The following is a 17,546-nucleotide window of genomic DNA, read 5'->3' on the forward strand; positions in this document are numbered from 1 at the left end:
CACCTGTTCAATTCAACCTTATTTTCATCAGTTGACAAAACATTTTCCTAGTAGGGTTGTTGAGCGTTAAGGTGCTTTTTGGCAAACCTGAGGCATGCAGTAATGCTTTGCTGAAAGCAGCAGGTTCTTCCACAGTGTTCTGCCTTGGACATCATGTCTGTTCAATCTTTAACGTATTGTAGACTCATGTACAGAAGCGCTAACCTGCTCCAATGATGTCTTCAAACCTTTAGCTGTTACTCTAGGGTTCTTATTTACTTCAAAGACCATTCTGAATTGTGCCCCTGGTGTCAACTTGGCTTGGCGTTCACCTCTGGGGAGAGTGGCCACAGTCTGAAATTGTCTCCATTTATGGACAATTTGTCTAACTGTGTACTAGTGAATCCCCAAAGTCTTTGAGATTACTCTGTAACCCGTTCCAGTCCTATGTCTCAAATCAACAATTCTTGATTGAAGGTCTTTGGAGAGTACTGGAGAGCAAACTCAAGTAGTCTGGGTGTTATTTGTACGTCAAACAAATTCCATACCTTGCTCAAATCTCATTTCATTGATTGGATTTCAGGTTTTCTGACTCCTGACTCTTGTTAGCTCTTTTTGGAGTCATCAGCCTAATAGTTCACTGACTTTTCCAGAAGTATGACTGTTTAACTGCGTTCAATAAACACATGAAATATTAAAATTATTATGTCTGTATCTGTAACTGTGACTTAGATCCAGATCAGATCACATTTTATGACCAATTCATGAAGGATACTAGTACCTCTAATCACTGTAGTAGTGGTTTGTTGCTTGTATTAAGCACATCTTGGTTAAATATTAGCATCCCCCCTCCCCCCTTCTTTAATTGTTTAGTTGATAACGTTTCTATTCAGATTTTCAGAAATAAATATATTAATTACATTCGTCATGTCTTCCATTCCAAATGTTAGAGATTTTTTTGTGATCAGACGAGTAGAATTGAGGAAAGATGCTTTTTTTTTTTTTTTTTTTTTACATACCTGCTGAAACCGTCAGCAGGTTAAAAAAAAAAAAACATCTCTCCTCAGTTCTACATGTTTGATCACAAGAAAATCTCTAACTAACTTTCAGAAATAATGCCGAGCCAAATGAATATATGTCATTGGCAGATATTTTCCCCAGAACATGGCAATTCTGTTATATTTAAGAATACTTGGCTTTGTGCTGTCCTGGTCATCCACAGATTTAGCGCTTATAAAAAAAGACTGATGTGTCAGACAGTGTTTATTTGTTTTTTGACCATCATCAAAACACCAAATGAGGGAATATGATTTGATGAAATGTGTTCATATCTTCACAGACTTGAGGCAAAGCTGAGGAGCGATGAAGCTGTTCTGGAAATACATAGCAGTACTTAGACACTTTATATTGATTTTTCTGTTAATTTGTTGATCGTATGTTTTCTGCTGCTGTGATGAGTCCCTCAACCTCAATCTGTACACTTTAGTTCTTCATCTAAATACAAAAGGTCAGAGTGTTGTGCTGAAATATCATCTGCCTGTTCCACAAGACACAGAAAATAGAGGTCATCACATTTAACTGGACAGATCCGCCTTGTGCAGATCATATCTTGTCCAGTTTAAATACCAGTGCTTGTCATTTCATATTACCCACGACAGTTACATGTACTTCGTCCTGTCCCGACTGATCAAAGGGCAGTCAGCCCGGAGGACCCAGTTCCTCTGTTTGTACTGAACTCTACCTGTACCACCACGGATTGCAGCACATCAGTAAAGTACCAGAGAAATCAAATGTAGAGCAGAAGCTCAAAGGCACTCATGTTTGAATATTCCTGTAACATTTCACATGAGCTTTTGTTTCACAAAAATATTAATGGGAAATATTATTCATACATGAGGAGAGAAGGCAGTAGGGGCAGAATCTGACAAAGACTCAGAGGAGAAGTTCTGGTAGGAAAGTGAAATGAAGAAGGAAAAGAAAAGGAGCTGGAGAAAAGGATGATCGGAGGAGATCAAAATCAAGAAATAGAAATGTGTATTTAAAAAAAGGAAAAAAAGGGAAACAGTGTCTTTCTTCTTAGCGAGGCCTTTCTTTTCTGTGGAGAGACTCTGAGTAGGGAAGCAGAGGGCTGATAGCAATGAAGTGATAGTATACTGGCAGAATTTTAACAGTGTGCTCATTATTTATTTACTGTGAGGTGAAGACTGCCTGTACATAATACACTGCACAGGAGACATATTTATGTGTGTGGTGTGTGTTTTTTTTTGCATAAGTGTGTGTGTGCCCCAAGTATTTGTTATGTTATAGAGACATAAATCTTGTTTCTGCAGTAAATTGTGGAGACTTGGCACCTTTATAATATATTTCAAGAAAGAAATCAGTAAATATAATGGTTTAGGGTTTTATATGGTTATGGTGAAACATGTTGTGGTTAAGGTATTTCTCTAGGAAATGAAAATAAGTAATGTAATATTCCTTAAACACAGGGAATCCCAGTGTGTGTGCTCCTGTATAAGGATCTTTGTGTTCTTATCCACTGAAGTGAGGACATTTTAGCTGATTTTCACATTTGAATGAACTTTTTCCAGGATGTTTGAGGTTAAGTGTTTGTTTTAAGGTTAATATTAGTTTAGGGTATGGCATTAAGTTTTGGTGGTTAATGTTTGAATAAAGTTTTAGAGAATGTATTATGCTAATGCGTGTCTTCATCGTGCTATTTGGCAAATGTGTGTGGATGAATGTGCATATGAAGTGATACTCATCATCGTGGGGGTTGTGACATCCCCTCTCAATGGCTTCATTCACATTCTGAAGAAGTCACTGTGTGTGAAAACCATTTCACAGAGGAAAACATGAGGGCAGGCCAGCTCAAAGCGACATTGAGGCAGCATGAGATGGAGTCTAAGACAGATAAATAAATAAATAAATAAATGGAATAAAGGGAAAGCCAGTGTGTGGGCTGAGAGCAGATGAGGCTCCACAAAGGAGTGCTCACCTGTGTCTAATTGTACTTCAACAGAGGGAGCTTTGATTCTTTCTCTCAAAGCCTGGTTTTTTGAACTCATGAAAAGTTTAATTTTTAGAAATATGCAGGTCTTACAGGACAGTGATTCTCCAAATGTTCAATATTTCACATTGATGTAAATTAAACTACCCAAGAGTTTATAAAGTAGATAAAATAAACTCAACCTCAAAAGATAACACAACTAATATTCAACATACACAGTAATTTAGCGGTAATTTCAATCCAAAAACATTATATGTCATGGTAAAACACAGACCTGGACCATTTTACTCCAGTGACTCCTTTTACTTTTCAGACATTTGGCTGGTAAGACACTTCATTTTGTTTAACTCATTTAAGTTCAATTCAGTTGCATTTTATTTACATAGCCCCAATATCAAAAATCACACATTTACTTCAAAGAACTTTACTATCTGTATTAATCCAACATCATCTGCTCTTCAAGATTAAAGACCTGAAGATTCACAGAGAAGGATGGGCTTCCAGGATAGGCAGACATCATCCAATCCAATCCAACTTTATTTGTAAAGCACTTTAAAACAACCACAGTGGGCCAAAGTGCTGTACAGAAAAACCAAAATAACAGAGTAAAATACAATAGATAGAATAGATTAAAAGACATAGAACAACTGGAAAAATATTTTAAAAATTATAAAATAAATAAATAAATAAATAAACAAATGTACAGAAACAACATAGAAAATATGCACTTACAATGTACACTAATATTTATGGCAAAAATAATATTTATAATAAAGTTTATAGTGTATGTAGAGTAATATCTTCTTATTTTTCATGCTTAGTTTTTACCTGTTGTGGCCATTGGTATTGTATTTTTACTGATATTACTTTAGTAGTGATAATTCTGTGTCCTAGAACCTTTGGAAACTGATTATAATTAAAGATGTTTTAGTTGCAAGTGAGCATACTTACAATGTTTACAAGTGATACATTTTCCTATATTATGATGGCAGTAAGGAGAAGGGAGAAAGAAAGAAGAAAGGAGGGGATGCAGCAGCAGAAGGAAAAGAGCAAGAAAACAAACCACTTGTGAAATCATTCTGAAGAATTAGATGGATGTTAGATGAATACTATATACTGCAATTGACTTGTAGAATAATAATGATAACACTGAAGATAATAATAACAAAGCAATAAGGTGAACGCATAAAAGAGGGGAGGAAATAACCTAAAATTGTATCATATAATCTAAATATACTGAGACTGCTGCACTCTTGCACTCACAGACTTAACGCTTGTTCATGAGTTTGTTTCCTTCATATCATTAAAACTACATTTATTGAACAGTGTGGGTTGTTAAAACCTTCCCACACTTTGTACTCATTATCTGTTCCAAAGATTTGTACTGAACTGAGAAAAAAAGACTTAAAGATCTGGACTCACTGGTTGTTTCCAAAGCCTTTTTAGTAACTTGGTGAAAGACACATTTAACTGTAAATGTTTTGCCTGATTCCTTCATTTCTTGACAAAGATTATTTGATGAATATTTTTGTTTATTGCATTTGACATTTTATGATTCTATCATTTATTTCACTGTTACGGCTACAACGCTGTCTGAAAACCTTCAAAGCCTGCTGTTTCTGTTGGCTGGAGATAAGAGAGGTTCTTAATCTCTGAGTTTTTCCTGGTTTGATAAAGGCTAAAATAATTACAGCTGACTTTTGGTCTCTTCAATGCAATCAGCTCTACTGTTATTCAATTACAGTAAGCCCTTGATAACGTGCGATTTCCTTCAACATTTGATGGAAATCTTGTCAAAATGTATGGATTCAGTGAAGCACAGAGCTTGATCCTTCCAAGGGGATTGGATCAGTACAGTTCAACATTATGAATCTTTAAGGATTTTGTTAGATTACACATTGTCATGCTTAAAAACTAAACACATACTCACATACATTGAATTATACGCTGTTGCCCACATAATTGGAATAAAATATTTTAACCTCTTCACATGAAATGATTGTAACACTGTGATTTATTATTGATAGATAAAGTGTAACTAGGACTCATTTAACCTGGCCAAAGGTGATTATCAATGTGTAGAAACTGGAATAAAAAGAGGAATGTGTCTGAAAATAAAATTATTCCAACGTAATAGGCAACAGTGTATGTTTATCAGAAAGAGCTTGTTCCAACATCAGAATATTCCAACAAATCGTCTTGCTATTTAACAGTCTACAGATGAACTACTTAAGATAACAATCACACACACAACAGTGAGTTACAAAAACGTTGCAACATCCAGAAGACACCAGCCTTCTTTTATCATATCATTATACTAAGCCTAAACAGAGTTCAAAGTGAAAACCCATGCAACCAGTTCGCAGGTTGGATTTAACAGTATTAGGATAAAGACAACACACAATGCAAGGCAAATCCTTTCCTCTGAGTACTTACTTTAGTGGATTTTTCTAAACAACTCAATATGTGACTGAGTTGTGTTGTCATTTTCATGTGATTTTGTTCATATCCTTCTTGATTTGTGTGACACTTTCTTAAAATTAAAGGTTTACATAGCATGGCAAAAATACATTTATTTTTATGTCTTGGCATTTAAATAAGAGAAGTTGTAAAATATCTTTTTTTTTTATTTAAGGGAGACAAAACAAGCAGAGTCCTCTTTAGAGTTGTTCAGTGGAATAGCCATTATCTACAGGAGTCTAACCATCATGTGGGTCGTGTCTCCTTCTTGCACAAATTAATGGCTTTTCGTGGTGGTTGGGGAGGTGGGGTGGAGGCAGAAATGGGAGGGGTGTTATTCCCTCATGAGCACCCATCACTGTTCTCAAATCCTGGCTCATTACAACTCCATATTTCCTCACCTTGCCCTGCTAATGTGTCGAGAGGAAAGGGGATGTAAGGAGCTGGTCCTGTGCAAAGCTGGACTGCCTGTAAAGAAGCAATAAACGTAAAGCACAGAGATTGTACTGCAGTTAATCTGTTGCTCTTTAATGAGGATGCTGCAGAGAGCTGCCAGTGGCATCCTAAATATATAAAAAAAAAAGAAAGAGAGAATAGGAGATGTTTGGAAACAGAGGGAGTGACTGAGGGCAAAGACAGAAAGCTGGGCGGAGGAGAAGAGCTTATGACTAAAGTAGCAAGTTGAGAGACAAAGGGATTCGAGATGGGAGAACACAAGAGAAGTGGAGTGGGCGTAGATTTGACTTTTCCAGAGGGGAAGGTGATTACCTGAGGGGAGGAGGAAGGCTTGGAGAGAGTGGCCTAATTAATTTGAGTGCTAATATGGAGACCACAATATGGAGTCTTCCTCTCCTACGCTTGGATTGCAGTGTAACCTCTGCCTCAGCCTGTAGACACAGCATTACGCATTAAATCAAATACAACAGAAACTGAGTGTTGCATTAGGACATTAGGAATGTGGATGATGACAACAACAGGCAGTAATTAAAAATTCTCAGCCAGGGCTCAATTAATTTCTGAAATTAAGTTATTATCTCAGTATAATAAATTATTTTTAAAACTGGATGCCTGTGGGATGACTCCAGCTGTGCAGTTCCTGATGTGTTACAATAATAATCTATCTTCGTTGACTCTTTGGATCAATAGTGACTATATCATTCGCCCTGCAATGTATTTAATAATCAATATTGACATCTTCCACACATTTTCCCAGAGGGCCACATCGCCCAAGCACACCTTGATGCACCATGAAGAGGAAGATTTGCGAAAAAAACCCATTAATTCCACTCCATCCCTATTTCTTCCCCCTTGGTGATCTCACCTAATATGATCCCCAATGACTATTCTCTGTCTAAATGCCTGCTTTTATGACCAGAAGCTTTGATATTATTCCAGTCCAGCTTGGATATGTTATTGACATCTAAGCTACCTTTTTTTTTTCTTTTACATAAAAACAATCACAATTCCCTTCCATTTGCTCTTTAGCTGCCGACACAGCAAGACAACTTTGAAATGTAAATGGTGTCTTTGTGTAAATCCTTCATGGGATATTTGGAGGTGTTTACAATCCGTACTTCTCGTCTCCTAAGTATAATAAACAAAATCTATCCCACCCAGGTGTTTTGAAACATCTGTGAGTAGTGAGTCCTCTCTTCCCACGTACTCCTACATATTTGCCCCAGGCGCAACCAAATCAATATATCATTATCCAGTCTCTCCACTCACCCCCATTCTCCATCCAGAAAACCGTCTTTCCTCCCTCCTACTCCACTCTTACTCTGTCCTCCCCTTCACACTATTTCATGCTGTTTTTCTCCCTTTACCTCGCCTCTTATCTTCACCCCTTTGGCCTTCACCTCCCCACTTTTGCTCCAGCTCTGCTTCTGCTTTTTGTGAATTTTTTCAAACCTGCTGCTGATATGGAATAAGATGTGAAAAAAAAACAGAGTAAAGGGCTAAAGGTGCAGGAAGGAGGGATGAATTGTAACCCACATCAGGTAGGGATGGTAACGGTGGGTGAGGGAAAGTGTTATAGAAATATGAAGGTAGGGGGGAGAAAGAGCAGAGCAAAGCAGGGAGGAGATGGGGAGCAGGGGGGAGGGGTGGCTGGATGACTGGCTGGCTTGCTGTGAGGGTGAAATGAATGTGTAATTGTGTTGTAGTGGCTCAACCCTTCACCAGACAACTGAGTGATAGCGGCAACGGCAGCCATAATGATCCCCGTATACTGTACGTGACTGAGGCTGGGGGCTGCTGCACTGTTGGTTAAACACAGAGATGTCTGTCAATGTCAGTGCACAGCCGCCAAAACACCACCAGGTAGCAACAATCCCAAGTGTCAAACATGGCATGTGGGCTACAAGCTGGTGTGAAAGCTGAATATTTTCATCTGTGAAAGGAAAACACTAAAGAAAGGAAACAATCACACAGTGTGTATTCGTGCTAAATAATAATTTCTGACCCATCTTAATTTAAAAAAAAAACCAAAAAACAAGGAATGGGCTTGTATTACCCCCTCTGCATCTCCTTTTTCTCCTTCACCAAAAACAGGCCACCCCTTCATACCCAGCCCGCCCCGCCCTTTTTTTATGTTTTATTCTCTCCTCAATCTTCTTCTAATTTTCCATCTTTTCCCTTTTTCTCTCCAATTGGAACAACACGATGAGGGGTGAAGAAGAGGGTAATTAAAATGGGGAAGCTGTGCAGTGAAATGAAACTGGTACTAAGAAATATCCCTGTAGGAACAGATGAAAAAGATGAAAATGTGAATGGAATACAACCTGATTTTCTTATAAGTCATAAGAAATGGAGAAACAACATATAATTTCAGTTTGATGACCCATCTACCCCCCATGTCTGTCTCTCAGACTCGCTGTATCTCTCAGATGAGGAACAAAGCGGCACAGCAGAGCCTTGACTCTGAGAAAACTAATGAAACAGGTTAAAAAAGAAGAGGGGGCTCAGATCCTAGTTACTGTATCGTGGCTACTGCAGAGAGAGGGATTGGCAAGACTAGGGAGGGTGCAGATGGAGGAGTCACCTTGAGGGAGAAGAGGGGAAGGAGGGAGGGTATGGACACAGTGGCAATGCCTATTTATTTCTTTTCAGGTCATGTAGATATAGTTGCACAGCTTTGATAAGTGATCTGTATACTGGAGTATGGAGTTTTGTGATTGTACAAAAAGGCTGACAGATGCAGGGGGAAAAAGTCCTGATAAAATCCTCGACAGTGGCAGCAACTGTTTGCATTCCTGTTTGTGATATGCATCGGTGAAAGCCTGTTGAACGCTGACAAAACACTGGAATCAGTAGGTGTCTAGTTTTTCTCTTTGAAGAGATGCAGGTGTGCGGCTTATCTGGGTTTGGCTCAAGCTTTCAATATGATTTGGAGTCTCCTGTGAAATATGCAGGACTCATCAATAATTTAAAATACAAATTTCACACATTTTAAACAAAAATACCTGATTGTGTTTATGAATCTTGTAAAAGTAAGCCAAAAAGTATTATTTCCAGACACTACACCACAGTGACATCTACTGGCAGACAATGACTCAATTTAATAAAGTAGGGATTTAATCTAATCTAATTCTGAATTACTCAAAAGCTATTATTGTAATTAATTCCTAATTTGACCATTATTAATACACTTGTAGCTGTGATAGTGATACACAGGAAAGTAATCATACTGCACTCATTATTCAGAGTGCAGTAGACCTGCAGTAACAGTGAACAAGACAGAGAGGACTCTTTGTGCTTCCGGAAAAAAAGGTTTTACTTTGGAAATTAACTGCACAAGTGTGACTAAACAGCACTTTAAACAGAATAAACTCAAGGGCACTTTAAGAGCTCCTCTGAGTAATTGGAGGGAGTGTGTTGAATACAAACAGGGAACAGTTCAGTTAAACATGGGTGTGTAAAAGACAGACAACAAGCACTTGATACGCATTTGGTTCAGACATAAGACATTAGTCATAACAGGTGACACAAACTGACCTGATACATCAAAGGACATGCTTACTATTAACACCAGAAAATGCCACTAAACACATTACAAGCTTCTGCAACCTCTCTGTTTTTATTGCTATACGTAACAGAATTCAGCTGATACATAAAAGCCGTTCTGTTTTTAAATGAGTTTTAATGTGGTGCCTCAGAAAAAAAATTGCAATAATAAAATGGTTTATGATTTGAAGTGCCCTTGAGTGTATTTGTGACACTGTTCTTGATTTACAAGAAGCAGTCGACACTTAAACTGGTAAAAGCCAAGGAACTTTCATTTCTTTTACAATTTTAACCACACTTTTTTTCCCCCTATAAACCTACACTTTGTAGTAATGGTGAGTTACATGCAGCTTCTGTACAATTTTATGATTTTTTTTTCTCAACAAATAAGCATTTGATTTGTTTTGTTTTTTCCCCATTAATGTCCTGTTTCACATTTACAAACACCACAGAAAAGTCGCAGTCAGATCAATTGGTATTCCTTGTGAAAACACTGTCAACAGCAGAGCATTGATTTGTGGGTACATTTTCTACAATATCCAAAACTACAGCAAAGTTGTTGTATAAAGACAACTAAAGAGAGGGTTACATCTCACATTTCTTTTTGTGGCAGCACTAATCTGAGGTTATTTTACCCCCCGTGTTTATCATTTGATGCTAAAATTGAAAGCTTTGCAGTATTAGCATGGTGGTCAACTAAAATGTCTAATAACAATGTCTAATACTACAGAAGGATCTTCATCGTCTTCAGGCTGTTCAGAACTCTGCTGCAAGGCTTTTAACTCACACCTGTAAAAAAGCACATATCACACCAATTTTAGCAGAGCTACACTGGCTCAAGGTTCTTTCTAGGATATATTTTAAAATTTTAGTTCTTACTTTTAAAGCTTTAAATGGCCAATCCCCTGTCTACATTTTGAGTTGCTAGAATTGCACAACCCTCCACGGGCTCTTAGATCCTCGAGACAGCGCCAGCTGGTCATCCCCCACACTCACTTCAAAAATAGAGGGGATCGAGCTTTCCAAGCTGCGGCCCCGAGACTTTGGAATGGCCTGCCACCAGCACTTCGCAATTTAAAAAGCAACAGAAATTCTTCTTGTTTAGACAGGCTTTTAGGTGTGTGGGGGGGGTGTCACCATTTGCTTCTACGTTTTTATGCTTGTGTCTCTGAATGTACCTGTATGTTTTATACCTGTGTATTTATTAGTGGGTTCTGCTGTCTATGTATTTTATTTTTGATTTTAGTGTAAAGCACTTTGTGAAACCTTTCTGCAAAAACTGCTATATAAATAATTCTTCTTCTTCTTCTTCTTCTTCTTCTTCTTCTCCTTCTTCTTCTTTTTCTTCGTCTTCTTCTTCTTGTTATTATTATTATACAACCTTTTTAAAAAAATTTTCAAAGCATGACAGCTCAATGCTTATAGATGTGTTTTAGAGTTAGTACGAGTAAATCACTGCAAACTTTGTCTTTTTCATACTTTTTGAAATCAAACAAATTATATCTACATTATGAGTTGCTTGAAAATAATTTACACACTTGACAATTGCTGGATTAACCTAAAGTCTTGTTGAGATTCCTGACAGTCTATTATGGCCTTTTCCAAAAAGTTAAATCAAATTGATCCCGTTTGTGCATGTGTGTGTATTTGGGCCTGTGTGTGTACAAAATAACAACAGAGACAAAAATTGAATTTCCCCAATAAAGGCATGCTATCTTGTTCTTCTAAAGGGCTCAGATGTTTATTTTTTGGCAAAAAGAAAAAAGAAAGAAAAAAATGCATTATGTGGGAATGAAATTCCCTAATTTATTAGGAAATGTATTCAAATGCTGTATATACAAATCTTCGTAAAAAGGTAAGACCTACTCTTACTTTCTGTCCCTTTGAATACAGTTTGAAGCATGCACTTCTGTTCTTTCAGTAATTTGTGGAACATTTTCAGTGTATTATTTTTTATTATTTCGTACTTTTACATAAGTAAAAGATTTCAGTAGTCCTTTCTCCTCTGCCTATTCAAATAGAATGACTGTGTTTTCTTGGCTTCACTGCTCTCTTCATCTCAGGTGATGTGGACAGTGTTTTGATGATGAAAGAGTCAAAAAAAAGGAGACACTAGGGACACCCTTGTGGTTTACTGTGTAGCACACATCCTTCATGGCCCAGGGCCTTGTCACAGTGATCTGGGTTTTATTCCCAGCCCAGATACTTCGCTGCACATTACTGTCTCTTTGCATCATTCCTGTCTCTATAAACTGTCTCTAATAAAGGCTAAAAAGCCCATGAATTGACATGTTACAACATTTCTTCATTTATATTTGCATGTTTGGTCTTTTGGTGACACAAAAAAACCTTTTTTGGGTCTTGTGCCAAAAAATGGCAAACCTGTGGTCTATTTAGTTATGTTCACACTGTCTGTGTTCATGCTTAGTAACTTGGTAAAATGGTCTGTGTCCATATGTTGCTGTTTTAATGTTATATTATGTTTTGGAGTTACATTACAGCTGAATTGCATTTCCCTGCTGTATTTGTTGTATATGTTGCTATTTAGAACCCATTTTAACAACTTCTTGTTATGCAGAGTTGTGGCAAATCTCAATAAAGTGTAATGAAAACACATTTGATCTCTGATCTCACTGTTCAGATTTAGGTGGCATTGCAAAAAAAAGCAAATCTTTATTTGATATAGGACCACATATAGAAATGGCTTACATCTCAGCTGAAAAGTGCTTGTTATACAGTAATGAAAAACACATGTGAGTCACATATGAGCAAAAACATCACACCACTTATGCCTGTGGTCTGAACTAGCCTAAGATTTCATAGTGGGGATGAGTCAGACTTAGTGTGACAGTGGCCTGCAGGGGGCGTCACTGCACCGCGTGAGTCACCACTGCCTGATGCAGATAGAAGGAGACACGACAAGAATAACTAGGCTCCTCAAGGATAACAAGTATCTGTATGGAATAACCTGCTTATTATGTGTGTTTTACAGCAATATTCACACTTTGCATTACTATTTGTTTGATTAACATGTAATTCACAATTCCTTCTAAACTCAGGCTGTTTTCATGTAAAAAGCGGCAAAAGGACAGTGCTGTTTACTGTTCAGCTGGACATATAGATAATAAACACGACATGCCGTAAATCACAGTGGAATCCAACCAATCAGGAGTGTGCGTGAGGATGCGCGCGCCTCTCGATAGCGGAAATCACGCAGCAATAACTTCCTCAACACCAACCCCAAACTTTTGAGACAAAATGCCGTCTTGCTGTGTGGTCGGGTGCAAAAGTCGGGACTTAAGAAACAGAAAACTTACATTTTACATAATACCATTAGAGACAAAACGAAGGAATTTATGGCTCCAAGCGATTCAACGAGTGAATGGAGACGACTACATCCCGGAAAAAAATGCCCTAATCTGTGGCGCTCATTTCGTATCAGGTTAGTTGACATGAAAACACATGCTTAGCTAGTTAGCTTTAGGAAACACACAGTCTAGATTTAGTTGAAGATGAGGCGTTAAATTGGCTAAACGGTTTGTGTTTGCTATTTTGCAGGGGAGGTATCCATGGATCATGACAATCCGGATTTTGTGCCTTCTGTGTTTACATACTCAAATAGGAAACCGACCGCACAAAAAGTAAAAAGGTAACATAATAGATGTTGTAAGCTATCTGTTAGCTTGCTCAGTTTACCTGTGAAGAGTGTTATGTTTGTGGAGTGTGCTGGCTAGGAAAAAAAACTACAAAATACTGCGATTTCAAGAGTTTTTTAGTGCCATTAACAACTGTTTTGGAAAAAAAAGATTAGACTACATTTTAGTAGTAAAAAAGATAAATTTAAAGAGATAATGTTGTCTGTCCTTATTATTGTGTTACACGTTATTATGATGTTACCATGTCATCCTCCATTCTTTAGAGACAGATGAACTGTGAGATAAATAAATAAGAAAAGCTTAAGTTTTGGTAATACACTTGTTATACATAAAGTGCATTCTAGGACTGACGACTGAACTTCAGTAAAGTCACAGCACACTGAACTAACTATTCTCTTTCAGACCTTGATGTGGAAATCTCTCATGACAGAGACATTTTACATTGTTATCTTCAGTAGGTTTATTTCTTTATGTTGGACATCTGCTTTGAGTGTAAAAGAAATGGTGATGAGCTGCAAGCTAAAGATTTTGTGCCTTTGCCATTTTCAAGGTGTAGTAGTAGCTGCAGAAATATTCCATCATTATTTTAGGATTATTCCAACCAGCTGAACTAGTATACTGAAGTATGTTTTTGTTAAAATGTGAAATGGGTAGGAGAAGAAGAATGGCTTAGTGACTGACAAGGAGGCCAAGGTATTGGCAGTAAATATTTCTGAACAGTATGTAGCCTTAGGGTAGTGTTAGAGCCAGGATTCCCTGATGTCACTCACACAAAATACCTCCAATACATATTTCCAAAGTGTGTAGCTTTCCTCTTCTAAAATATCTCATTATGTGGAAGATGCAACTTTTGTCAAATGAAATGTTTTCAAATATTGCTGTGCCATAGAAAACATGGCAGTGAGTGTTATGCATCCAGTGTGGGAACAAATAAAGAAACCCCTCTGCCTGACGGTGAACTCTCAGAAGTAAAAAAAGGACCATCTACTCCCTCACTTCCAAAGGTAAGAGCCATGACTGGTTTTTATTAAATTCATTTAATTGTTTAAAAATGTGTAGTGTAGTTTTTGCAGTATTGTTGTATTTATAACAAAAGTTTACTTGAGTTGTTTGATTGTATGGCTGGTAGTTGTTCAGTCATCTGTAGTTTTATGTTCTGTAAAAAGAATGCTTTCCACATTGTCTTGCCATATTGTATTGCTTTAATAGTCTGTCATTTAGTGAGATCTTCTTTTTTGATGGGTTTCTGTCATCATTTAATAATCTCTTTCCTGTGTGTCTGCTTTGTAGGAAATAAAAATGGTGAGTGAGGAAGAGGAGATGGAAAATGGAGTCATTAATATTAAATCAGAAGTAGCATCCAGCCTTCAGTGGACATCGCTATCACATGAAACAGCAGCTATACTAAAGCTAGACACAAGAAGACCCGTCATTCTTTTAAAATCTGTACTTAACGGAGCAGGTGTATATCAGTGTGACAGCTGCAATCGAAATTTCACTGTTGTCTCTCAATTCGTAAAACACAAACAGCAGCATGATGAAGAACGGCCTTTATCCAATGATGAAGACGTGTCTGTTCCCTTTGAGATTTCTGAAAAGCCCATCAAAAATGAAGCTTTCACTGAACATATCCTCACAGATGAACATTCCTTTAAGTGTAACATGTGTGAACGCTCTTTTCCTACAAGCCATAACCTTAAGCGTCACAAACTGCTCCATCTTAAAGATGGTAGGAAGTGTGGGCAGTGTGGTGTACTGTTCTGCCGGCGTCATAGTCATATTTTATTCCGGCCACAGGCAGTCCCTAAAAATGATGTGGAGGAAGATGCATCTGCAAATGAGACACAGCCTGTAAATGTTCATCTCACCCCAGAAAACAGTCAGAAGGTTGTTGAGCCTAACCCAAAAGCTGAGTTTGCTGATAAATCCCATGATGCTATGAACCAGAGTGTTTCACCCATGTCCTCAAAACCTGAACCTATAGCTACCATCTCAATGTCCAAAACTACAACCAAATGCCCTTTAACCTCATTCCTAATCCCTGACCCCAAGATGCTCGACCCCTCCCGTCCACCTTCACCCACACTGATCAGGTACAATAGAAAAACTCCCCCCTATCACTTCAGTCCAAATCCAATAAACTATCATAAACATTTTGTACAGCCCCATCTACCAGTGCTTCCTGAACTCCCACCTTCATTACAGATGTTTTCACCCCAGTACCTTACATCATCATTTCTTGAGGTTAAAAGGAATTATGCATGTATTTTTGGCAAACTTCCGACTGTGAATGTTATAAAGGAGGAGCCATGTGCATTACCTGTGGTTACTCCTCCACAACAGCAACAGCATAAGAAAATCAAAAAGGAGACACTTGAGACTTATGACTGGAAAATTGTCCGTTGATAAACAGCTGGGAGAGATTTTTAACATCAGTGTGTTCTGTATTTGTTTTAGTGTGTTTTAGTATTATTGTTAAAGTGTTGCATTATGTTCCACTGATACGGTTCAAAACCCATGCTTTGCATTTAAGAAGAAGTTCTGTCAAACGCCTTTGTGTGTTTGATGCTTGAATGCTCAATCTAAAAGATAAGCTCACTTGGAATGACTCCCATATTTGCCCTTGGATATGTTAAGGCTTTCCATGATTGATATGTATATGCATTACTCTATGAATAGTATGACTTTCAGGAGCTACTCTGTTGGAAAAAGGGTGAATATTTCCATTGCACAGTAGCAGGATTGTCATTCTCCTGCCTTTCACGCTCTTCATTATTGCTTTAAAAATCTCTCTCACTGTAAAACAACAAACCCTAAACTATAACTATATCCTAAAAATGGCAAGTTTTTCAAAGATGTCTTTTTATGTCATTTTTTGTCAGGAGTTTGTTATTTTAATATCTCAATGTGCATACTTGTGCACATATTGAACCAAAACAACTTCTTTCCTCTTCTTTCTCTCGTCCTGTGCTCAGTACTCCCGGAGAACTGAGCAAATAACCCAGATAACTTTTACCCTTATTCCAGAACTTTAAGGGAGGTGCCAGACCAATCGCCAGTGATGGCAGAGCGCTAGTGAAGTCTGGAGATAAATCTGGGCTATTTTGCAAGACTACTTTATGTACTCTGAATGTATTGCACACTAATCTTTGCTACCTCTATTATTTGGCTTTTATGCAGTTCAGATCATTTTAAAACTGGTGCATTTCTAAATGGGAGTGTTCACACTCACAATGCTGCTGTTTTAATTTTGTGAGTGTTCTATAGTTAATACACTGTCACTTTTTAATCACTGCAGAGTTAAAATGCTATCTATTTTGTAAAGTAAGCAACACTGTTCTGTAACCAAGATGTGTCTGGATTTATTAAACAGTGCCTATCGCCTCTGAACTGCAGGCTGTTCCGTACTTTACAGTTTGTGGTGTAGTGATCATTTTAGAATGTGAGCAGTGTTATAAACTAAAAGGCCATGAATACCACAATCAGACATCGTTTCTAAAATAAAACTTGTGCTGAATTAAGTTTTTCCCACTTACATCAGCTACCTAGGGCCATATTGACTGTTTTATATTACCTAAATGTAATCATGCAGAAAGTGTAGTTTTGTTCTCTCAAATGTGTTTGAAAGTATTACCAGTTTCCATTGGCTTGGGTGTAATAAAATCTGAAAAACAGATTTTTTTTTTCCACCAACCATAAAACAAACAAAACTGTAGGACATTAGATGAGTCTCTATTGGTCTGACAATGACCCCTTAGACCCATTGAAGAGAATTGTTGAAGATACAGCTTTATCTTCACTTTATTGTAGGCAATTTTCTATGCATTGTACTCACTGACTGGAGCTGGGATGATCCTGAAAATGTCTTCCCCCATGTTATATAGAGCTGATAAGTCTGTGGTTGCACCTAACCTGTTAAGAGATTTAGAGTAATTTCATTTTTTTCATACATGTTTTAGCCAGGTGTATCCAGACGTCTCTATGGCCATGTCAAGATATTTTGGACAGAGGAAAAGTAGATGAAATGAATGTCCAAACTACTGTTTTTCCCAAATATCTGTATTATAACTAAATTATTACAGAATATTTTCATCTTTTGGCCTTTTCAACTGTTCCAGATCATAGACTTCCAGTTTGGCCTGATGGTGGCACTATAGCAGTGACCCAAAAATGTCTTGTTTTTCTTGAGCTCACCTCTTACCACTGTGTCATACTACATATTTTTCAACTTTTTGTGGAAACTCCCACATAGCCCCATTTAAAAAAAAAAAAAAAAAATCAGTACATTTTAGTAGAACCATATTTATCTATATACTCCAGTGGCTTTTCTGTCACTGTATTTTAACGTGAGCCCAAAAGGATAGTATTTTACTCTAAGATGGATAATTTTAGACAGAGAAACACACTGAAAACTATGGTTAGTTGAGTTGTAAAAGCAGCTT

At 37.5% G+C, this 17,546-nt stretch overlaps 1 protein-coding gene across 1 annotated transcript; it reads left to right on the forward strand.

The window, feature by feature from the left end:
• The first annotated feature begins 12,383 nt into the window (after positions 1-12,383).
• On the forward strand, positions 12,384-17,410 carry LOC115421861 (uncharacterized). The gene is made up of 4 exons (XM_030137849.1): positions 12,384-12,890; positions 13,007-13,097; positions 13,994-14,108; positions 14,395-17,410. The coding sequence occupies exons 1-4, from the start codon at positions 12,707-12,709 to the stop codon at positions 15,508-15,510; spliced, it is 1,506 nt and encodes a 501-aa protein (XP_029993709.1). The 5' UTR covers positions 12,384-12,706; the 3' UTR covers positions 15,511-17,410.
• Positions 17,411-17,546: the final 136 nt, after the last annotated feature.

Source organism: Sphaeramia orbicularis, chromosome 7, assembly GCF_902148855.1.
Source record: "Sphaeramia orbicularis chromosome 7, fSphaOr1.1, whole genome shotgun sequence".
Lineage (NCBI taxonomy): Eukaryota > Metazoa > Chordata > Actinopteri > Kurtiformes > Apogonidae > Sphaeramia > Sphaeramia orbicularis.